Source organism: Ictidomys tridecemlineatus, chromosome 7, assembly GCF_052094955.1.
Source record: "Ictidomys tridecemlineatus isolate mIctTri1 chromosome 7, mIctTri1.hap1, whole genome shotgun sequence".
In the NCBI taxonomy this organism is placed as follows: Eukaryota; Metazoa; Chordata; class Mammalia; order Rodentia; family Sciuridae; genus Ictidomys; species Ictidomys tridecemlineatus.
This window is the reverse complement of record NC_135483.1, coordinates 173368747-173393415: the sequence shown is the minus strand read 5'-3', so window position 1 is coordinate 173393415 and position 24669 is coordinate 173368747. Positions and strand designations below refer to the sequence as shown.

The 24669-nt window shown below is 34.9% G+C and overlaps 2 protein-coding genes and 1 pseudogene across 7 annotated transcripts in view; 1 reads left to right on the top strand and 2 right to left on the bottom strand.

The window, feature by feature from the left end:
* Rpe (ribulose-5-phosphate-3-epimerase) overlaps positions 1 to 24669 on the bottom strand; it is an 89557-nt gene that overhangs the window by 22105 nt on the left and 42783 nt on the right. The window lies entirely within an intron of this gene.
* The window catches only part of Kansl1l (KAT8 regulatory NSL complex subunit 1 like), a 141880-nt gene that overhangs the window by 87915 nt on the left and 29296 nt on the right, over positions 1 to 24669 (top strand). For 4 of the 6 annotated variants that reach the window (XM_078017957.1, XM_078017958.1, XM_078017953.1 and 1 more), the window contains one exon: positions 1435 to 1639. In XM_078017957.1, coding sequence (XP_077874083.1) covers positions 1435 to 1639 — 205 coding nt within the window. The remainder of the gene's footprint in view (positions 1 to 1434; positions 1640 to 24669) is intronic. The other 2 variants (XM_078017956.1, XM_078017955.1) reach the window with 2 other exon arrangements.
* On the bottom strand, positions 19863 to 22227 carry LOC144365355 (NEDD4-like E3 ubiquitin-protein ligase WWP1 pseudogene; annotated as a pseudogene).

Genomic DNA, 24669 nt, shown 5'->3' with positions numbered 1-24669 from the left:
ACATCTAAATTTAATTATTCTTTTTTGTTTCAGTAACATAAACCATGCAGGCACCCTTATTTCTGGTTTCCTATTACTATGTAAAACGTTTTTGAATTTTATTATTTACCCATAATCTAATAGAATATTTTATACCAATCATAAATTATTCAAAACAAGTAATACTACTATAGAAAAACCATATCTTATGTTTACCCTCTCTCAATTCTACTTGAACCAAATAGCATTTTTAGAATTTATATGTTGATTAGCAGGATGACATATAGCAGGTTAATATTAGGATATTAAATTTATTAGCTTTAGTGTACATAAAAAAGATTGAAATTGTCACTTTGTAGTACCCAAAAGGCTTACTTTATATGTAATGTACTAGTTTGAATGAAGTTAAATACCTAAATGTTAATTAATATTAAAAAGTAATTATGAAGTTAATATGCTTATTTTCATGATAACTTGCATGATCATTTCATTCTTCTTCTTTTTTTTTTTTTTTTTGGTTCTGGAGATGGAACTGAGGAGTGTTATATCTCTGAGCTACATCCCCAACCCTTTTTATTTTATTATTTGAGACAGGGTCTGGCCAAGTTGGCAAGGCTGTCCTTAAATTTGTGATCTTCTTGCCTCAGCCTCTCAAGTTGCTGGGATTACAGGTGTGAGCCACTGTGCCTGACCTGTATCATCAGAATTTTTTAAGAATTCCTAAAATATAGTAGGATTACAGCTGTGTTTCAGGATTCACTGAAATGGTATACAGTGCTTATTTCAGAGCCACTAATAATGCAGTGATGAGAATTTAGCAGGTTTTAAGCCTTTAATCCTATGTAATTTTTTGTTTCACTAACATAAACCATGAAGGCACCCTTATTTTTGGTTTCCCATTACTATGTAAAACGTTTTTGAATTTTGTCGTTTACCCATAGTCTAATAGAATATTTTATATCAATCATAAATTATTCAAAACAAGTAATACTGCTATAGAAAAAAACATGTCTTATGTTTACCCTCTACCAATTCTACTTGAACCAAATAGCATTTTTAGAATATACATATTGATTAGCAGGATCTCATATAGCAGATTCACATATAGAACATATAAAAATATTTTTTATGTAAATAGTTAAAGCTCTGTACAATGTGTGGATTATTGATGTATAACAAGCATTGATATAATACTATAGAACTTGTATTTTCTAACTTTGGCAGTATTTGTTTTGCAGGAGAAGATAGAAGTAGAAATTATTTTTACAACTTGAATATGTAAAATTGCCCAATTGATATAATTTTTTCACTATTACTACAAAATTGGCTAAAATTAATGCTCTTCTATCATAATGGACCAAGACAATTTACATTTAGTTTTCTTTGTCTTTTTGTTTGTTTTGTTTTATTTCCCTTCTTACTACCCACCCCCTCCAATTATTCATGACATTTCAGTGCTTCAGAGAATTTAGATGAGCTCTCTTCCTCCAGTAGCTGGTTACTTAATCAGAAGCACAGTAAGAAAAGGAGAAAAGACAGGACAAGATTGAAATCTCCATCCTTGGCTATCATGAGTACAGCAGCCCGAACAAGGCCACTTCAGAGTTTCCACAAACGAAAACTCTACAGATTGAGCCCCACTTTTTATTGGACTCCACAGGTAAGGCCACTTTTGGGGGGGAAAAAAAAAAAAACGTGAACAAAGATTTCAACTGTCAAGTATATTTCACCCACAAGGGGATGTGGATTGTACATAGTTATTTAAAATAATAACATGTAGAAAACTTATAAATGGCATAATAGATATTGATAATATGAGTGGTAATTGTTTAAACATAGCAGTATACTCTGAAATTTCTCACATCTCTAGGTTTTGTCATTGTTGTTATTTTAGTGTTGGGGATTGTACCCAGTGCCTCTTACATGTGCCCTGCCTTTCACTGAGCTTTACCGAAGCCCACCCACCCTCCAATCCTGGATGTCCCTGAATTTAGTTTTTGTGATATTTGGAAATTACCTAAGGGTGCTTTACCACTGAGCTACATCCCCAGCCCTGTTAATTTATTTATTTTGAGACAGGGTCTTTCTAGGTTGTCAGAGACCACCTTAAACTTCTGATCCTCCTGACTCAGCCTCCTCAGTAGCCAGGATTATATGCCTGTTACAGTTAGGCCCAGATCCTGACCCCTACCCCTGTTAAAAAACAACAACAAAAAAAACCCACCTGTTTTTATTTTGCTTAAACTAACTTGAAAGAAAATTAAAATGTATTTGGTAAGTGCAATATGAAAAGAGAAATGTACTTACATATTCATCTTAGGAAAATTTGTTCAGATAAAGAAAAGAGCATATCTGTGAGTTACTTTAGCAGAAATGATATTGATCTCCTTTTTAGGATTGGTATTTGTTAATCCTGGTGACCATTTTTTTTTCCTTCCTCTGGAAAGTTAGCACTAGAATTTTAGATTTTCATGCTTATACTTTATGTAATAAAAATTGCTTTATTAAAAGTATTCATTTGAAAAATCATATCTTTTTATCTGTAAAAAAAAATGATGAAGCAGTTCATTTAGTGCTCCTCTAACTAGGCTGTCAAGGACAAAATAAGCTGTCTCTAGTTCTTGTGGTGTGACCTGCTTTCTTTCCCCTACTCTTTCAGATTTATTCCCTCTCTTCCACTATCCCTATCTTCCTTCCTTTCACCATTGCTCTCTTCCTTTTTATTTTTTGGTCTTGGGGATAGAATTTAGAGCCTTGTGCATGCTAGGCATAGATTTCTTTCTTTTTTTTTTATTGTTGGTCGTTCAAAACATTACATCTTTCTTGATATATCATATTTCACGGTTTGATTCAAAAGGGTTATGAACTCCCGTTTTTACCCCATATACAGATTGCTGAATCACATCAGTTACATCAATTACATTTCCATTGATTTACATATTGCCATTCTAGTGTCTGATGAATTCTGCTCTCTATCCTATCCTCTACTATCCCCCCCGCCCCTCCCCTCCCCTCCCCGCCCCTCCCCTCCCCTCCCCTCCCCTCCCCTCCCCTCATCTCTCTCAACCCCCTCTACTTAGATTTCTTAATAACATATCAAAGAAAGAAATTCTCCTTGATGCTATTATTTAGTATTAGTTCTGATTATTATTTCATTAACTATTTTAATATATTTGCGTAACAATAAAGATGTGCCATTTCATTAGGAATGAATTTTAAGCTTTGTTTTACTAAACTCCAATTATAAATAGGAATGTGGATTCAGAAAAATTGATTTTATTAAAAGACCTCTTTTTTACCATTAGTAAATGAGATATTATCAGACTCTACCAACCTGAAAATATTTTTAAATAATTGTTTTATTTCAAGTTTTTGCGTATTAAATAATATTATTTAATATTTTTATATAAAGTTGCTGCAAACAACAGATAAGTAACATTTTTGAAATGTGATTTTTGTGATTTGATAGTCATAAATAGAATTGTCTAAAATACTTCACCCATAAATATACTATTATATTCTGACTGGAAGAAAGCTGCATAAATAATTTAGGTGATTTGCCAGAGGTCATTAAAATAATTAATGTGTACTATGATCATGTAAAATATTGGCCTGGGAAAGTGTGATCAATTTTAAAACTATAAGCAAACAAAAGAAGAAACAAGTTGTAGGGTTATTTATTTTTCCTAGCAGCATACATAGTTTACTGCATTCCTATCACTATGCTGAGTTTTAATCATCAAATATATTTAACTATGAGGTACTATTAATCCCACCTTCACATGCAAAAATTTAGGTTCAGGAAAATTAAGTAACTTACACGTAAAGTCACACAGCTAGCAAGCAATTAAATCTGACTTCAAAGCCCATGTTCTTACCCATTATATTGATAAGAACAAAGATAAGGCTAGACTTTGTATGCCTGAAATCAGTAAGAGATAGTAGACTTTTTTTTTCCCTTGAAGTACCAGGGATGAAACCCAAGTGTGCCCTACCAATGAGTTATATCCCCAACCCTTTTACGAATTTATTTTAAGACAGGGTCTCACTAAATTGCCAAGGCTGGCCTCAAACTAGCAATCCTGCTGCCTTAGCCTCCTGAGTCACTGGGATTACAGGTGTGTGCAACCATGCCTGGTAAGATAATATGTTTGGAGGTTTATTTGGTTAGAGGTATCAAGATATATATTAAAAAGTTGGACTTTGAAAGATGAGTAGAGTTTTGAAAGGGTATGTAGGAAAGAAAATGCCTAAGTGGAACACAAATGAAAAATCTGATAGAGAATAGCAAGTGTTCCTACCCCTAGCATATCCCCCAAATTGCCAGACCAATAATTATTTACCTTTAGTCACTTAGAATTTAAATATCATTTCTCTCAAGAAGCTTCCTTGATATCCCCAGTATAGGATATATACAGTTAATACCCTGTTTTAACCTCATTGTGTTAGACTTTGTGTCTTTATTGGTGAATCCACAGGGCCTTGAATAGTACCTGTCTGATAGTATGTGCTCAATAAATAATTGTTTAATACATAAAATTATTTATTGGAACATAAGAAGATTTCAAAGAACAATGGAGAGTAGGAACTCTTGCTTTGTGTGTTTCCTAGATTTGCCTACTTCAAGGATCTAGAACAATGATATCCAGGAGAACTTTCTATGATTGCAATGTTCTATATACATTTATGCTGGCCAGTATGGTATCTGCTAGATACATGTTGTTATCAGCACATGAAACATGAGTCATGCAATTAAGGAACTGACTTATTTACGTACTTATTTATTGTACCAGGGATTGAACTCAGAGGCTTTTGACCAATGAGCCACATTCCCAGCCCTATTTTGTATTTTATTTAGAGACATGGTCTCACTGAGTTGCTTACATTCTGAGCCACTAGGATTACGGTGTGCCATGGTGCCCTACTTTATTTATTTATTTATTTTTTTGGTGGTGCCGGGCATTGAACCCAGGGCCTTAGCACATGGAAGGCAAGCACTCTACCCACTGAGCTATATCCCCAGCTCTCTATTTATTTTTATTAATTAAATTTACATAACCACATGTGGTTAATGGTTATCCAACTGTACAACACAGGACTAGATTCAGATTTACTCTGATAACAATTGATGTATCTAGCATTTATACCTTGTTTTCTAATACCATTCCCCACTAAAAGGAACCAGAGAATTTTGGAGAAATGACAGATCTCTAGGGGGCAAAAAGGATTAAGATTAGCCTGGCGAATCTTAATGTTATCAGAAAGCAAGAAGGTATTCAAAACAAAATGATGGAGGCATGTTGAAAGAACACAGGAGCTAGGTTGAAGAGGTTCCTCCTGGCCAAACCTCGGACTATTTGCACTTCAAAATAATTAAGGGTAGTATTGAAAAAAGAGGAACTGAGAGTTCTTATTAATAAGATATAGATAGGAAAACTGACTAGATTAATGGAGGAAATTGAGGAATTTCTATATGTAGGATACTGATAATATATGGAATGAGTGATAAAATTAGAGAACCATTTTGCAATTGTCATAGTAAAGACTGAGCAAGAATCATCAATGGAATGATGAGCAACAAGATATTTGCATTGGGCTGAGGTTGTGGCTCAGCAGTAGAGTACTCACCTAGCACATGCAAGGCCCAGGGTTTGATCCTCAGCACCACATAAAAATAAATAAATAAAATAAAGGTATTGTGTCCAACTACGATTAAAAAATATTTTTTAAAAAAGGTATTTGCATGGTCCTACAGTACACCCTACCCCAGTTTCCAGCAGACTCATAGCAACTTTATTATAGAAAACAAGCTGGGTATAAGGGGCACTCCTGCAATCCCAGCAACCAGGGAGGCTGAAGCAGGAGGATTGCAGCCTGGACCACAAAAAAACAAAAACCCCAAAATAACAACTTTAAAAGGGTAGGGGATGTTGCTCAGAGGTAGACAGCCTCTGGGTTTAATCCCCAGAAGCACACACAAAGAACTTGACAATACTTTGCATTATCAAAGTTGTCTATGAGAAAGATTCAATATCATGCTGGGATTAGAAACTTCAGTTTAATTATGAGATAACATCAAATGAAGCCAAAATCAGAAACATCAAGGAACCAGGAGAAGGGAGAGCATGATGGAGACCAGGCAGAAATACACATGAGAGAGTTTATTTGTCAGAGCTGACAAATAAAGGCACATCCCTCCATAGTGGAGAGGGGCAACACAGGCTTGAGTTCTGGGGCTTTTATGTGGCAGGCTCAGAGATTAGAGCCTGGTGGGTCCCAATGTGGGTGATTAAGGTTAGGGCTTATATGAGGGAATGGTAATACACCCTTGGGCAGGAAAATAATGGGTGTTACTTAGGATGGCTGCCCAGATGCTAAACAAGGATCTTATGTAACTGGCTGGACTGGACACAATGGCACATGCCTATAATGTGAGCAACTAGGAAGACTGAGATAAGACTGCAAATTTCAGGCTATCTTGGAATACTTAGCAAAACAATGTCTTACAATTTTAAAAAATGGGGGGACATGAGCTGGGGCTACAGCTCAGTGTTAGAGTGCCCCTGGGTTTAATCTCCAGGACCACAAAAAAAAAAAAAAAAAAAGAGAGAGAAAGAAAAAGAAAACTGGTATTTCAAAAATGTCAATGGCATGAAAGCCAAGAGAGGCCAAAGAATTGTTCTAAATTGAAAGATAGATGAAAAAGATAGAGTATAACTGAATTAATTTATGATTCAGAGCAGAATTACTTTGGGGGGAAAATAAATTCTTGAGAAAAAGGCAATGGAGAGAGGTGGAAGTCCTCTGGTAGTAGATAGGAGATAGTAGTTGGGACTGATCATCACTGCTGTTTCAACAGCTAAGGGAAAATTGTGTAAATTTTTAAAACTTAAAGACATTTATAGAACTCCTGGTTTCACCTCTAATTTGTAAAGAAATTAGAATTCATCACTCCTAGCCTTAGAGAAAGAAAAAGGTGAACAAATTGAAAATCAGTGCCTTTACATGGGCCAATCAGAAAATTGAGATTGCAAGACAAACTGCTACCCTGAAATATGGAGAGACAGGAAAATCAAGAACAAGCCCAGGGCCAGGGCCAGGACTGTGGCTCAGTGGTTGAGCACTTGCCTTGCATACCTGAGACACTGGGTTCCATCCTTGGCACCTCATACAAAAAATAAATAAATGAAATAAAGATACTGTATGTGTGTGTGTATGTGTGTGTGTGTGTGTGTGTGTGTGTATGTATGTGTATGTGGGTATGTGTATGTGTGTGTGCGTATATATATATAGAGAGAGAACAGGGCCAAGAGTTAATACTATATAAATCAACGGTAGGAACACTGAAATGATAGTTTCAACAAATTGCTTGAGGCTGAATATTGATTAGATTGAGTCTGAGAAACTCCTGGGAACAGCAGTCTCAGGTGGGCTCCAACCCTTTCATGAACTTTACCTCTATACATCCATCCTACTAGGCTCTCCCAATAAAAAGCCAAGAAACACCTCTAGTGGCTCTAGCATGGAAGAGAAGAGTAGCCTCTGTAAAGTAAGTCTAGGACATTCTCTCATTTTCAGGGAAAAAGCCTTTATCAGAGCCTTCTGGTACTTGGAGGAAGAACATTTCTTATACTCCTAATCTTATATCCTTCTTATATCCTCACTTCAGAGAAATAAAAGCAGAAAATAAACGTTTATTGAGGTTACAGCTCAGGGACCCAGACAAATTAAAAGGCTGAGATTTAATCTTAAGATTAAAGAATGATTCCCTTCCCCCACACTACACTTCCACACCAGCAGCACTCCAGTACAATAACTGTGGATTACAACTATAAGGTATATACTCCCTAAGGAGGAGTACTTAATGAAGTAAGAAGTGAAAAAGGAGAAAAAAACAAGGATCCTAGAGGAATTTGAAATCTCTGGTACCTATAGCAATAGCTAACATTAAATACAGCCCAACTCTTAGATTAACTTCAGTTATGAAGTTAATGAAGGTTTATTTACTTCAGTTTCCTTTACATGACATATTATGTCCCTCTTCCAACAAAAATTCACAAGTCATGCTGAGAAAAACACACTCTGAAGAGTCAAAGCAATTATTAGAATCAAATTCAAATATGACAAATATGTTGGAACTGTCAGACATAAAATATTAAATACTTATGATTAAGATGTTATAGGCTTTAATAAATGAAGTAGAAAACATGCAAGAATAGATGGGTAATATAAGCAGAGAGATGGAAACTCTTAAAAGTAATCAAAAGTATACGCTACAGAGCTGGGGTTGTGGCTCAGTGGCAGAGCGCTTGACTAGCACGTGTGAGGCACTGGGTTCAATCCTTAGCATCACATAAAAATAAATAAATAAAAATAAAAGCATTGTGTCCATCTACGAATAAAAAAATATTTTTAAAAAAGTTAGAAAAACTAACCTAAATCAAACATGCTTTTAATGGGCTTATCAAGCGGTCTAGACATGGACAAGGAAATATTAGTATACTTAGATAACTCAGTAGAAACTTCACAATGTGAAATGCAAAGAAGAAAACCAGAATATTACATCTAAGAATTTTGAGATAATTTCAGATGGTAAATTGGGTGAAATACCATAAAGGAAAAGAATGAAACAGAACAAGTATTTGAAATAAAAATGGATGAGGGCTGGGGATTTAGCTCAGTTGGTAGAGTGCTTGCCTCACATGCACAAGGCCCTGGGTTCGGTTCCCAACACCACAAAAAAAAAGAAAGAAAGAAAGAAAAAAATTGATGAAAATTTTCCAAAATCAATGACAAGTACCAAACCACACATATAAGAAATTCAATCAGAAGAATGTAACAGAAAAAAAAAAAGATATACTTAGACACAACATATTCAAACGGTAGAAAGCAAAAACCAGGAGAAAATTTTGAAAAGAACTAGGAAAAAGACTTTACTTATGAAGAGTATGAATAAGACTTAATGCCAACTTCTTGTCAGAAATTATATAAGCAGAATGAGGAGGGAATGAAATACTTACAATGTTGAAAGATGGAAACAAAAATAATTGTTTTCTCCCAAAAGGTACATGTATGCCCCAACTCATGGTAACTTAGGAGTGTATCTTATTTGCTGGAGATATGGGGAGTATAACTCATTGTCCTATCAAGCATCTCAGCAGAAGCTAGGAATAGAGATAAGGTTAGCCATAGAACACTCTTGTCTAATGATATGCATCCCCATGATATATGTGGGATCCTACAAGGTTTTTGGAGCATTTATACCAGCAGAAATATTATCAGCTTAGACTGAAAGAGACATTAAATGAAAGATTTTCAGACCTCTAAATTTTTGTAGGCAGGAAATGGACTGATAGAAATACTCAGTTTCAAATTACCCTTCATGAAAAAAGCAGGCAAATCATAGGCCTAAATGTAAAAGAAAAGCAGTAAAGCTTCTAGAAGAAAACAGGTGAAGATCTTGCTAAGTTGCCCGGACTAGCTTCAAACTTGCAAACCTCCTGCTCTAGCCTCCCAAGTTACTGAGATTACAGGCATGAACCACCACACTTGGCTCAATAATTTTTTTTATTTTAAACTTTTTTAAATTGATGCATTATAATTATACATAATAGTGGGATTCGTTGTGACATATTTATACATGCACGTAACATAATTTGGTCAATATCATTCCCTAATACCTCTCTTTTTCTTCCCCCCACTCCTCTCCTTCCTTTATTCTACTGGTTTCCTTTCTATTTTCATGAGATTTGTTCCACCACCTACCCGCCCCCCCGCCCTTTTTCTGTAGTTTCCACACATGAGAGTAAATGTATGACCTTTGGCTTTCAAAGTCACTTTGTTTTGCTTAACATAATGTTAAGCAAACATAATTTCTCAAGTTCCATCCATTTTTCTGCAAATGACATAATTCTTTATGACTGGAAAGAAAACTCCGTTGTGTATATATACCACACTTTTAAAAATCTATTCATCTGTTGATAGACACCTAGGTTGCTTCCCTTATGTGGCTATTATGAATAGTGCTGCTATATACATGTGTATGCATGTATGCTATTTTATTCTGACTTTAATTCTTTTGGATAAATAACAAGGAATGGTAGAGCTGTGTCAGATGGTGGTTCTATTCCCATTTTTTTGAGAAACCTCCATAGTGTTTATACTAATTTACCTTCCCACCAACATTGTGTAAGTGTTCCTTTTCTCCTACATCTTCCCAGCATTTATTATTATTTGTATCTTTAATGATTACTATTCTAACTGGAGTGAGATGAAATCTCAGTGTAGTTTTGATTTGTATTTCTCTGATGGCTCAAGATGTAATTTTTCATATATTTGTTGGCCTTTGTATTTCTTCTTTTGAGAAGTGTCTGTTTAGCTCATGTGCCCTTTTATTGATTGTATGGTTCACTTTTCTGGTGTTAAGTTTTCTTGAGTTCTTTTTATATTCTGGATATTAATCCTCTCTTGGAAGAATAGCTGGCAAACATTTTTTTTCCATTCTATAGACTCTTCTTACATGTTTTTTGTTTCCTTTCTCTGCAGAAGCTTTTAAATTTGATGTAATCCTATTTATTAATTATTGGTATTATTTCCTCAGTTTTAGGATTCCCATTGAGTCATTGCCTGAGTCTGTATGGTGGAGTATTAACTCTTCGTTTTCTTCTAGCAATTGTAAAATTTTGGCCTAATACCTTGATCCACTTTGAGTTGACTTTGTATAGGGTGCAAGATAGAGATCTAGTTTCATTATCCTACATACAGATACTCAGTTTTCCCAGCACCATTTATTAAAAACACTGTCTTTTCTCCAATGTACCTTTTTGATGCCTTTGTCAAGGATTAAATGACTGTATCTGTGCGAGTTTCTAAGACTGGAAAACTTTAGTTCTTCTCTTCTAGTTGAATCACATCTTTTGTTATCCATTTACCCTACTGGGACACTTTATTCTTAGAGAACCTATATATATTTTTTTTAATGCTTGGTAATGTTGCTTGATCTACATAAAGCATAAATGTATCTTTAGGTCTGAGAAAATGTATTGGCAGACATAGATAAGAGGCAAAAATATTTTCTGGAATAATACTTTAATATAATTCTTAAAATGTAAATCTAGCTAATAGATTCCTTAAAGTAAAATTTCACTTACAATTAAGAATTAAGGGGAAAAGGCTGGACAAGATAGTGCATGTCTCTAATCCCAGCAACTTGAGAGGCTGAGTCAGGAGGATTGAAAGTTCTAGGCCAGGCTCAATAATTTAGTAAGACAATGACTCAAAAAATAAAAAGGACTGGGGATGTGGCTTAGTGGTAAAGCAACTCTGGGTTCAATCCCCAGTACCAAAAGAAATTAAGGAAAAGAATGTTTCTCTGACTGTAATATGCTGCTTTAGATCCTTTTTGATACTCTGATTTCCCAATGACCATGCAATCTTAAACCCTATACTATTGGCATCTCAGCCTTAGATGACAGGAGCCACCCTGATTAACTCCTGGCAAAGGGAGTTCTCTGTCCCAGTGGAAAAGAACAGGCTTCTAGAATCCAAGGTAAGAATTCCCAATACAGTTTTCAATAAAAGTAGGATGTGATTAGGCATACAAATAGCTTATATAAGATGCTAACTGAAAAAAAAAATTCTATTTAATTAGGCCAGTGGATTTATTATATTGTAAGAGTATAGTTTATAAACCTAAGTGTCAGGAAATTTATTCAATTATATTAGAGATTATTTTTTATGAACTAGACATGGCGAGCTCTTAATCACCTTCCTCTATATTGGTGGGTAGTGATAATGGCAATCTCTTTCCCTATTCATATTTGCAGCCTCTAAGCAAAAATTATAAATCACTGCAATACAAATATCAGGAATATGATATAGTCATAATTTTAAAAAAAATTGTAGTTATAGATGGACAGAATGCCTTTATTTATTTTTATGTGGTGCTAAGGATCAAACCCCAGTGCCTAACACATGCTAGGCCAGTTCTCTGCTACTGAGCTACAGCCTCAGCCCCCAGTCATAATTTTTAAATGAATGGAATTTTACTTTCAGGATCCTCACTTGTTTTTTTTATCATTCCCTTCCCCATGGTGTTTATCTCTGCCCTGATATCTAGTGTTCTTATTTAAGCTTCCTACTTACCTATGATTTTCTTTAAGACCTTCAACTTATTATTTTTTTTCTTTTCTTTGTTTATATACAAACATCATTAACCTTTTTTTTTAATTAACTTGTTCTGTTACTAAGTGAACTTTCAAATCTCTGGTAAACTATTTACCAATAATACTGTCACTCTGAAGAATACTCTTTGCATTTTGAGAAGGTAATCTGGTACAAATATGGAATTAAATGAAAAATAGCCATGTAAAGACCATATAATGCTGGTTGGGAAACTTAATGCAGGAAGATTGTTTTCACTGTTCATAAATTTTATTTATATTATTTTTTTCTTCTTGATATTGGGGGTTGAACCCAAAAGCACTTTACCACTGAGCTAAATCTCTAGCCCGTTTTATTGTTTAAGATAGGGCCTTGCTAAGTTGCTTAGGGTCTTGCCAAGTTGCTGAGGCTGGCCTCAGTATTGCAATACTGCCGAGCCTGGATGCTGCACACATGTACTCCCAGTGGCTGAGGAGGCTGAGGCAGGAGGATTGCAAGTTCAAAGCCAGCCTCAGCAAAGGTAAGGTGCTAAGCAACTCAGTAAGACCCTGTCTCTAAATAATACAAAATAGGGCTGGGGATGTTGCTCAGTGGTTGAGTGCCCCTGAATTCAATCCTTGGTACAAAACAAAAACAAAAACAAAAAAAGTTGCTGTCTTCCTACCTCAACTTCCTGTGTTCATGAATTTTAGCATGTAATCCAATCCATAAGCCATTTCATATATATTTATAAAACAGTTGTAGTAGACCTAACATATTTATAAAATGAAGTAAAGTTTAGAATTAAGAATGAATTGCGTTTATAAAATAAGCAGAACTATTCCTATATTAATTTCTATTCACTTGTGTTTTTTAATATGTCTTCTATGACAAATTTGAAAAAAATATTGTTTCTAGGTCAGTAGTCAATTTAATCATTATTATAAAGATTAGCAAATCATACTGATGGGTGGTGTAATAAAGTGATCCAATTGTATAAATTAAGATGTACATAATTAAAATTCCATTTTAAGGTTTTTATTTCCTTTTTAGACAGTATAATTTAGGTTTGTAAACTTTGTTTATATAAATGCAGACTACTTTTTAAAGCAAATAATACAAGAATTTTAAAGAAAAGTAGTGACATGGTCTTACAGAAACTTAAGTTGCTGGTGGGAAAATAAGGCACAAATTTAGGCAAATTAAATTTCAATAATAGAGTCCCAGCGAAGCTTTTCTACCTTGAGGGCAGGAAGAAGAAAAATCTGAACCAAGGTAAAAAATAATGACACTGAAATAGAAAATAGGTTAAGTACATGGTCGGAGAGTTGCTTGATTAAATGAAGAAAAGGAGAGGATTTAAGGGTCACTTAGGTAATATTCTTAAAATACTGGAAAGCCAATTCTTCCTTGTCTATGCCACATCTTCTTCAGGCTCCACCTATTGGAGCATCTATTTTAGACAGCAGGAAGCAACCAAGAGTATTCCCTCACTACAAGAGATCTATACTCCAGGAACTTTTATGGGCTAGAGAGAAAAATTTATAGTATATACTATACTGTTTCTTTGAGAAAATATGCTTTATGTAATTGTGGACCAATCTGGAAGGCACCAAATTAAAAAGGGTCTAAATGGCATTTTCCTATAGGTAGGCAGCACATTTTAGTAGTTGCATGTGTGAGTTCTAGAATATATATTGGATTGAAATCTCATTTCTACTTCTTAATTATAATGTGTAATATTGTGCAAACTACTTACTGCCATATTTTCTTTACCTATGAAAATGGAGCCATCTTCATATGACTACTACATTCACCTAGAGAGTCAGCTCAGTTGGAAGAAGCCTGCCTCACTCAGCTAGTAGGTGATACTGGTTGTTGGCTGGGACAACTTAGTTCTCTTCCTTGTAATCTCTGATGCTGCATGAACTAAAATGGCTTCCTTCCATGACACTTCAGGACAGTGCTCCAAGATGTTAAGAAGGTAGTTAAAAACCTCCTCTTGAAGTCTAGACTCCAGAGCTCAAACATCATTTGCACTGCGTTCTGTAGGGCAAGCAAGACCCTTAATCAGCCTATTTAAAGTTGATGTAGAAAAAGAAGACATTACCCCTAGAAAGGAGTTGCCCCAAAGAGGCATAAATACAGAGATGGGAGGAATTTGTACCCATTGCCATTAAGCATTCTTCCACTTAGGTTCTGTTTTGAGGTATATGGGTTACCCCAGATTAAGATATTAATCTGAATCAAACAATGGGAATGAAAAAAATATATAAGACTACCATGTTGGGGCTGGGGATGTGGCTCAAGCGGTAGTGCGCTCGCCTGGCATGCGTGCAGCCCGGGTTCGATCCTCAGCACCACATACCAACAAAGATGTTGTGTCCGCCGAGAACTAAAAAATAAATATTAAAAATTCTCTCTCTCTCTCACTCTCACTCTCTCTTAAAAAAAAAAAGACTACCATGTAGAGTTGTACTGATATTAAATAAGAGAATACATCTGAAAGGTACACAGCCCATGCCTGGCATATAAGCCCTCATTAAATATGAATGATGATGGTGGTGATTTAATTATTAGAACAGCATTGGGGAATCAGTGATGATGGGTCTTGGTGTTAAAAGTATTATTTTTTAAATTTTGACATTGTGCCTTTGAACAAGATAATTTGCAGTGGAAGAGACTGAAGAAATAGGGATCAGTTTCTCTAAAAGCTAATATAATAGACTAGATGTAAAATTAGAGTAGTAGTAGAATGAAAAGGACTGACGTAAATAAACATTTTGAAGAAGAAATAACTAATCCTAATTGATTTGACATGGTTAAAGGAAACTTTCTGAAGAGAAGAGGTAGAGAAGAAAGGCACAGTAAATCTCAGGGTATTGCTAAGTTCCTTTGGTAAAATGTTCCAGTCAAGTCCTATTAGTGTCACTTATGTCAGGGAGTCAGAACAGTAGAAGGTGAATCAAATCTAGCTGTAAACTTTATCATCTAATATACAATTCTATAAACTCTGTTGTGGTAGATGAGTGAAAAATTTTGCCTATCTTTCAGAACACAAATAAACCCTAAGTCACAGGCTTGAAAATTGTGTGGTCTCTTAGTTATATGTATTTTCTTTATAACCCCTTCTTTAGGTGATGTTTTAATTGGAATAATTTGTAGTAGATTTCAGCTTACTGGAAGTTCCATTTGAGAAAGATTTTGATGTCAGGGTTTGGGGAAAAGGAGTAGTATGATTAATTACAATGTTTGTTACAAATAAGTAAGAGACTTTGGGGTGACATAATGTTAACACATGTTAAAAGTATGAGTTTTATTAAATTAAAATTATTAAGTCACTTTATAAAGGAATAAGTGAACACAGTGCTTCATCACTTGCACATGCAATTTGGGAGTTACTTAGCAAATGGGAATAATGTGGGGCTGTGAGTGTGTGTGTGTGTGTGTGTGTGTGTGTGTGTGTGTGTCTATGTGTCTGGGTCTGTATTTTACTGAGAATCAAACCCAGGACCTTGAATGTGCTAAGCAAGTACTCTATCACTAAGCTATAGTCCCAACCTAAATGGGAGTAATCCTTACTAGTTTACATACTTAATATTTTTTAAAATATTTATTTTTTAGGTGTAGATGGACACAACACAATGCCTTTATTTTTACGTGGTGCTGAGGATCCAACCCGGGTCCCACCCGTGCTAGGCGAGCACTCTACCCCTGAGCCACAATCCCAGCCCCCTTCTTAATATTTTTACCCCTAAACTCTGTTTAAGCATTAAATTTTGTGTAGTGTCTTTGTTCACTTGAACGTTTTAGAAAAAAAGTCTCAAAGTTAATTCAGTTATTTTGTTTAACCATTTAAAATATTTCTAAGCAATGAAACATTTGATTCATTATGTTATTAGAAGTTTTAATTTCTCCTCTTATTTATTTATTTATTTATTTATTTATTTATTTATTTATTTATTTTGGTAGCCCACTACAGATTTTTTAATTGTTTCTGGCCTGCACTGTTAGTTACACTCTTCTTTTGTCTTCCCTATAGAAAGTCTATGTACATAAGGAATGTGTATATGTAAAAAATCTTCCTCAGATTTCTTTGAAATTAAAAATGTGTTGTCCTTTTCATTACCACAGTTAAGTTCTTTTGAAAGACGAAATATTTTAATTATCTAAAACATGACAGCCAGTACCATGTCAGAATGCTGACTTTTTTTTTTTTTTTTGGTACCAGGGTTTGAACTCAGGGGCACTCAAGCACTGAGCCACCTCCCCAGCCCTATTTTGTATTTTATTAAGAGACAGGGTCTCACTGAGTTGCTTAGCACCTCACTTTTTGCTGAGGCCGTCTTTGAACTCTTGATCCTCCTGCCTCAGCCTTACAAGCTGCTGGGATTACAGGTGTGAGTCACCACACCTGGCCTAGAATGTTGAATTTTAACAACAGAATATCTTCAGAAAAAATATTACAAATCTTTTAGTGTAGTATTCCATTCTTATAAGGAAAGACTTTGACTGTTCTGCTGTGATTCTATTACCGTGATGTTGTTGTGCTCTGCCAGTTATAATCCACAGTATTGCTGATCAATCTTAAGAGAGTAATTTTTCAGCTTTATTGCTCTGATAGTATAGTTCTTAGCAGGGTTTTATGGTTACTTCTGAGCTCATTGCCTGTACAATATCAACTTTTCCCTTCTTTAAAAACAGAATCCAAATTATACTCAGAGTGGCAATGGGTTCTGCTAAAAATATACACCTTTCCATTGATGACCAGGGAAGAGAAAAGGGCAGTGTTAAATCTTTACATTTGAAAAGTTATGTAAAATAAAATAAGTCAAACAAAATAGGTAGCATATGTAAGATGAATCAAAAAGAAATAGAGGGCTAGGAGTGTAGCTCAGTGATAGAGATTGCCTACTATGTATGAGGCCCTGAGTTCCATCCCACATTCCATCCTCCTAGCACATTGAGAGATCCTGGTTTCGATCCTCAGCACCACATAAAAAAATAAATAAATAATTAAAGGTTAAAAAAACTGTATAGGACAATGCAAAAGGTCAAACGTGTATGTCATAATTGAAAAGGAGGATGAGAGAAGAACAAGAAGGAAAAAAAGAATAGCTGTTATAAGGTTGTGGGGAGGGAATTAATGTAACATTCTCAAAGAAAAATGATGAAAGGTGCTAACTTACCAAATACCAAATATTATTTTAAGGCAAAGGTAATTTTTTTTTCTGTTTGCAGTCTCTTTTTTTAAATCCATGCATTATAATTATACATAATCATGGAATTTGTTGTTACCTGTTTGTATATGCACATAATACACAATATAATTTGGTCTGGTTTGTTCTTAGCACCCCTCCTCCCCTTCCCTTTCTCTGTCCCTCTGGTCTGCTTCCTCTATTCTGCTGTTCTCCCTTCTGTTTTTAAGGGATTCCACAGCACAACATTTTTTAGGAAAAGACAGTCTCTTAAGTTAACTGTCCTGGGACAGTTAATTATTCCATATGAGGAAAAGTTCAGTGGATTTCTATTCCACATATGCAATAATATCATCCATAGGTGGAATGTAGAATTAAATATGAAAGGAAACATTAAAAGGTATTTTACTAAGTAATGCAGAATACATTATGACCTCAGGGTAAAATATGCTTATAAATTTATAAAGTTGAATCAACTTCATTAAAATGATAAACTTTTATTCAAAAAACAGTGAAAATCCAGCAACCATGTGGGAGAAGATATTTCTCACACACAACCATTGTAGAATTCATAGAATATAAAGAACTACTTAAAGAAGAAAATGTCAAACATTTAAATATGAACAAAAGATTTGAACATGCTATTTCATAAAATAAGAATTCTATCAATACACAATTTTAAAAAGTGGCCACCTTATTGGTGACTTGCAAATTAAGACAATAAAGTACTGTTTTATAACCACCAGACTGGAAATTTTTTTAAAATAAATTAATATCAAGTTTGGTTGGATGTAGGATAATGGGAATGCCTATGCAGTTAAGCTGTGGGAGAGTAACTAGCATAAGCACATTGGCAAATTGTTTGGCATTTTCTAGTAAAATTGAAGATAGCTGTGCTATAATTTAGGGCTATGCTTTTAGAAAGATTATCTATAAAATATCCTAGAACATTGTGTGATTTGGCTCATCAGTGTCCAGAGGTAGCACTATTATGATAACTACAAACTAGACATAATCCTATAGTCTATCCATAATAAAATTGATAAATAATTATATATATTAATGTTACAATTCTGATTCACAATGTATACAAAGCATGCAGCAAATATGGATGAATTCAATTTATATAAGTTAAAAAACAAATGACAATAAATTTAATGGAGTTAGGGATAAACAAATATAAAATTAAGATATAAAAATCAAGTTGAGTGGGTTACAAATTAGATTATGGTTACTAACCTCTTTTAAAATGAAGGGGTTTGCAGTTAAGGCCTTTGGAACGCAGACAGTGTTCTGTTCATCTGTTTAGAATTATATATGATAACCTTATTTATTACATTGTGCATTTAAGGTGTTGGGGTTGGTACTGGAGGTTTAATCCAGGGGTGCTTTACCACTGAGCTATATCCCCAGCCCTCTTCATTTTTTCTTTTGAAACAGGGTCTCACTAAGTTGCTTAAAGCCTCTCTAAATTGCTGAGGCTGGCCTCAAACTTTTGATCCTCCTGTTTTAGCCTCCCAAGTCACTGGGATTATAGGAGTGCACCACTGTGCCTGGCTGTACATTTCTTTACCTTTTCTTTTTTTTTTTTGGTACCAGGGATTGAACTCAGGAGCACTTGGCCACTGAGCCACATTCCCAGCCCTATTTTTTATTTAGAGACAGGGTCTCACTGAGTTGCTTAGCACCTTGCCTTTGTTGAGGCTGGCTTTGAACTCACAATCCTCCTGCCTCAGCTGAACTGAGGGATTATAGGTGTGTGCCACCATGCCCAGCTCATTTAAATCTTAAATAACTTTATGTTCTTGTAAACAGTTAATTATTCTAAAAGCTTAACATTTTCTAGATAAATATCGCTTAAGACTTTTGAAAGCATGACTTTTTATTTAAATAATTAATGTGATTCAAAATGAAATATTTGAAAATATGTAAGTCTTCCCCTCCTTGTTCTGCTACCCAACCCCTAGCACAGTAACTAGTGTTATTAAATATCTTTCTAGACAATTTGTATACATATATAAGTGAATTTGTGCCCACATTTTAACAACTATTATTAGCACACTATGTAAATTGTTCTCTTTCACACAGTTAATGGTACATCTTTTTTTAATATTTATTTTTTTAATTATAGTTAGACACAATAACTTTATTTATTTTTATGTGGTGCTGAGTATTGAATCCAGGGCCTCACACATGCTAGGTGTTTGTTCTACCTATGAACCACAACCCCTGCCCCAATGGTACATCTTTTGTAACAAATAAACAAACCTTTATGCTGCACAATGAATTTGTTCCAATTTCTATAACAAACTGAATGTAATTAAATCTAGTGTATAACTTCCATGGCAGTTACCAAGTAAACTATGGTTTCATGTATTGCTAGTTAAGTGACTCAAAGAGGGGAGATTTTTTAATACTTCCATAGCTATAATACTTACATAGCTATATATTCATTGTCAACATTGTTTCTTGCTTGCTTCAGAATTTAAGGATGATCTTTTTCCTGCTCATTTCAAGGAAAAAATAAAGTGGAAAATAATGAACTTTTGAATATTTTTTATGGAAAACTGAAAAAACATTTATACTTTGAGAAGTTTAGATATTTACTGTAAAAAATGAACAGCTTATATGCACTATCTGTTGTGGTTTGAATATGAAGTATCCTCAAGAAGCTCCTGTATTAATGTAGGTGTAACAAATTATTAGAGCTGTAACCTAGTCAGTAGGTTAATCCATTTGATGGATCAATAAATCTGAATGGATTACTGGGTGGTCATTGTAAGTAGCTGGGGTGTGGCTAAATTAAATGGATCACTGGGGTATATGCCTTGGGGATTATATATTTTGTTCTGGTTCCTTCTCTCCCCCTATCCCCGAGTCCTGAGAGATAAGCAGCTTTCCTTTGCTATGCCCTTCTGCTCTGATGTTCTGTCTCACCTGAGGCCCAGAGAAATGAAGTCTGCTGACCATGGATCAAGACCTCTGAAACTGTGAGCCTAAAATAAACTTTTCCTTCCCTGAGTTGTTCTTGTCAGGTAATTTGGTCTATGCAATTTTTCTTGGCTGGAATATTTAAATGCAAGAGCTCCTCCAAGACAAGAAGTCATATTCATTCCTATCCAAATCCCTTTCTCTTCTACGGAAATAAGTTTTTCCTTTAATTGTTCATAACTGTTATGGTGTATCCAAGTGATGAAAACATGGATGGCCTCTTGGTAACTAGGTGTCTTTGCCAACTTTTCAACACAAAACTTTGGAGACATATTACTTTTCATGAACTCTTCAAAATGCTCCTCAAAGTAAGCACGGGGTTCCAATAATAAAACACACTAGTCATTCTTACCTCATTGTCATTGTCTTTCATAAACTTACAAACAGGTTATCACCTTGCTATTGAAAAGGTTATTTGTATCATATTGGGAAGTGATATTTCTTTGCTATTCTTCCAAGTTCACCTCCTGCATGTCATACAACATAACCTCCAGTTCTTTATTTATCAAAGTACTCTAGCCACTGAAGTGAAATAGCTTCATTAAAACCATCAAGGAGGACTGGGGGCTGTAACTCAGTGGTAAGAGTGCTTGCCTAGCATGTGTGAGGTACTGGGTTCAATCCTCAGCATCACATAAAAATAAAGGTCTAAAAAAGATAGTTGCATAATTTAAAAAAAAAATCTTTAAAAAAACACGAATGAAAGCTCCAGTTTATTGTACTCCGCAAGACATTATTCTTTCATTAAACCATATTTTCATCTTTGTTCTTGTCAGACACCAGGATATTGGGTCCTTCCAATTTTAGGTCATGTGGAGTAATTTTGCCACAAATCTCCATGTCAACATTTTTAAGCAACATACTTCAGTGTTCTTATCTCTTATCCAGATAAGGGAATTATAAAATTCAGTATCAATATATTCTAAATTCTTAATGTTAAAGTTTTTTGTTTTTGTTTTACTTAGCACATAATTTTAGAATGCTAAAGAGAAACTGATAGGTGTAACTGTAGGTGTAACAAATTATTAGAGCTGTAACCTAGTCAGTAGGTTAATAAACTTGCTATGAAATAGTGCCATTTCATGAATGACCAATGAAATGGAAGTATAGATATGGTCTGTTAATGGTTGTTGGTGAATTTCTCTGTAGAAATAGTTGCTTTTGCTTATATACTCAAAATAGCAATACAGTGGGTTCAAAACCTCATGTGAAAGCAAGAAGACCAATTCTCTTGGTTAAGCCACTATAATAAAGTCCATCTTCTACTCTGAATATTATACATAATCTTCTCAAGTCATAAGGTTTTAATGGGTTGGATGGCATCTTCAAATAATATCTTCTAGGACACATTGTTCTATGATCAATGGGTACTGTGTTAGACTGGCACAAAAAATGAAAGTGATGAAGTGTCCACCTGAAATTTTGTTCAAAAGCAATTTGTGGGCTGACTTTACTTAACAGATGACTTCCCATTGTGATAATCTTTGAATGCTGTTCTTGGACAAAATTATTAACACCTTCCCAAGCGAACTTAATTTCTTAGTCTTCTATTAGGGTTTCCTTATCTGTAAGCCTTGAGATCTTGGGTCTTCCCATTGATTATTCTTGTTAGGATCCATTTTTTTCCCCCAAGTCTGGTGGCAAAAGTCATATGGGTCATTTTCTGCAGCTAACATTGAAGCTGAATAGAGGCACCATTGGTTGGACTGTTACATAGTTCTCTGAAGTTGTTTCCCCTGAGATTGACACTTTTCAGAATTTTGAATGGACCCTATGATGGACTGATGCCATGTTGTTGTTCTGGCTTATGATCCAGATGAATTCTCCCATGATCAATTCTTCTCTCTTAACCTGCAGGTAAAGTTTGTTGTTTCCCCCATGTGGTAGTTTGGGCATTATGATCCACATAATAGTTGTTTTTTTTTAAAATTTTGTTTAGTTGTAGATGGACACAATATATTTATTTATATGTGGTGTTGAGGATGGAACCCAGTGCCTCACACATACAAAGCAAGCTCTCTACCATTGAGCCACAACCCCAGCCCCCACATAATAGTTTTGTTTAATTAGTACTAGGGATTGAACTTGTAGTTGCTCTACTACTTAGCTACATCCTGAGCCCTTTTATAGTTTTTATTTATTTTTTTTGTTAAAATTTTGAGACAGGGTTTTGCTCAATTACCAATCTATCAAGCACAACTGTCAATTTACTGGTTTGTACTATGCCATTCTTGTTTTCCAAGGAAAGCTTTAATTGTTCTTTCACTCTTCACAGTTTTTTTTTTAAATCTTTATTTTATTTATTTATTTTTATGTGGTGCTGAGGATCGAACCCAGGGCCTTGAACATGCTAAGCGAGTACTCTACCACTGAGCCACATCCCCAGCCCCTCTTTGCAGTTTTCTGTTATGCATTAACAGACCTTGTTTTAAAAGCACTTGCTTTTAAAGTGTGATGGCTACAATTGAAATTCCAGTAGTCTGTAGGGTTACAGGTAGGGTTTGCTGTTCATCCCATTTTGAATTAGAACTAGTGGATGTTTTAAAATTACTGGTGTTTTAAAATTTCCTCCATCTATAACTATTTCTGTATATTAGAAAACCAGTTCTTTTTTTAATTATTTTGGCACTAGGATGGTTACCTATAACCGCAACCTTCCACTGTGGCTATTACTACTGTCAGACCATGGTGAAGCAGTGGCAGTATGCCAAAATTCATCTTAAACTATTATCAGAAGACATGCTTCTTTCTTTCAAGGAACTAAATGGTGAGGAGACAGCTCCTGCCCGAAGATGCCAGCAACCAGGCTGCCATGGCAGGAGGAGCACCTCCTAACAGTAGGGGGCATCCTGCTGCTGCAGGTGTACTGGCAGCAACCAGCTACAGCCACTAGGAACTGTATACTGCTTTACTGACACTACCCCAGTACCACCCTAGGCACCTGCCACACCCAGATGACTACTTTTGCCTATTTTAAAAGAGTTATTTTGTTGTTGAGTTCTTTATATATTCTCAATATTCAACCCTTATCAAACACGTGATCTGCAAATATTTTCTTCCCTTCTGTAGGCTGTCCTTATACTCTTGAGTAAATTGATGCTCAAAATTTAAAAAGATTCTGACAAACTCCAACTCATCTATTTTTTTCTTTTTTCCCCTATATAATTGGTGTTATATCAGACTCCATTGACAATATCAAGATAGTAAAGATTTACCCCCATTTTCTTGTAAAATATTTATAGTTTTAACTCTTTAATTTAGGTCATGGATTCATTTTTATTTTATGTGTGGTGTGTGGTAGGAATTCATTCCTTTGCTTTCTCATTGTGGACAGCCAATTGTCCTAGCACAATTTTTTTCTTCTCCAATGAATGGTCTTGATGCCCCTATCAAAATCAATTTGGGGCTTATTTCTTATGCCCTCAGTTCTATTTCATTGTTCTGTATCTACTCAGATGCCTGTAGTACACTGTTTTTTATTACTGTTGGTATGTTTTGAAACCTGGAAATATGAGACTTTCATTATGGTTTTTCTTTTTAAATGTTACATTTCTTTTTAGTTTTTATTGGATCTTTTAGTTATACATGACAGTAGAATCCATTTTGACATAATGATGAAAGCATGGAGTATATCTTGTTCTAATTCACTCCCCAGTACCTCTCCTTCCCTTTTGCCCCTGTCCCGTGCTCTCTTCCCTCTATTCTACTGATCTTTCTGCCACTTACCCATAGTTATTTTTTAAATTAATTTCTTGAGGATGTATACACAGTAATGATTCACCATGGCACATTCATATATGTACATAGGAATTTGTCAGATTCATTCCACTGGCTTTCCTTTCCCATTCCCACTCCCTACCCTTCATTCTCCTCTGTTCCACCGAATTTCTATTTTTTTTTTATCTCCCCACTCCTTATTGTGGATTAGCTTCTATAAAGCAGATAAAATATTTGAACTTTGGTTTTTTTTGTGTGTGTGTGGGGGGGGAACTGGCTTATTTCACTTAGCACAATAGTCTCCATATCCATTAATTTACCAGCAAATGTCATAAACACTTCATTGTGTATATATAATACTTTATTTTGTGTGTGTGTGTATACATATATAAACACTTCATTGTGTATTCAGTTCATCTGTTAAAGGGCATGTAAGTTGGTTCCACAGCTTAGATAGTAAGAATTATGCTGCTATAAACATTGATATACTGCATTACTATAGTATTCTGATTTTAAATTCATTAGATATATACCAGTAAAGATGGTGATTCCATTCCTCTTTTTTTTTTTTAAGGAATATCCATACTGCTTTCCAGAGTGGTTGCACCAATTTGTCATCTCACTAGTATATGAATGTACCTTT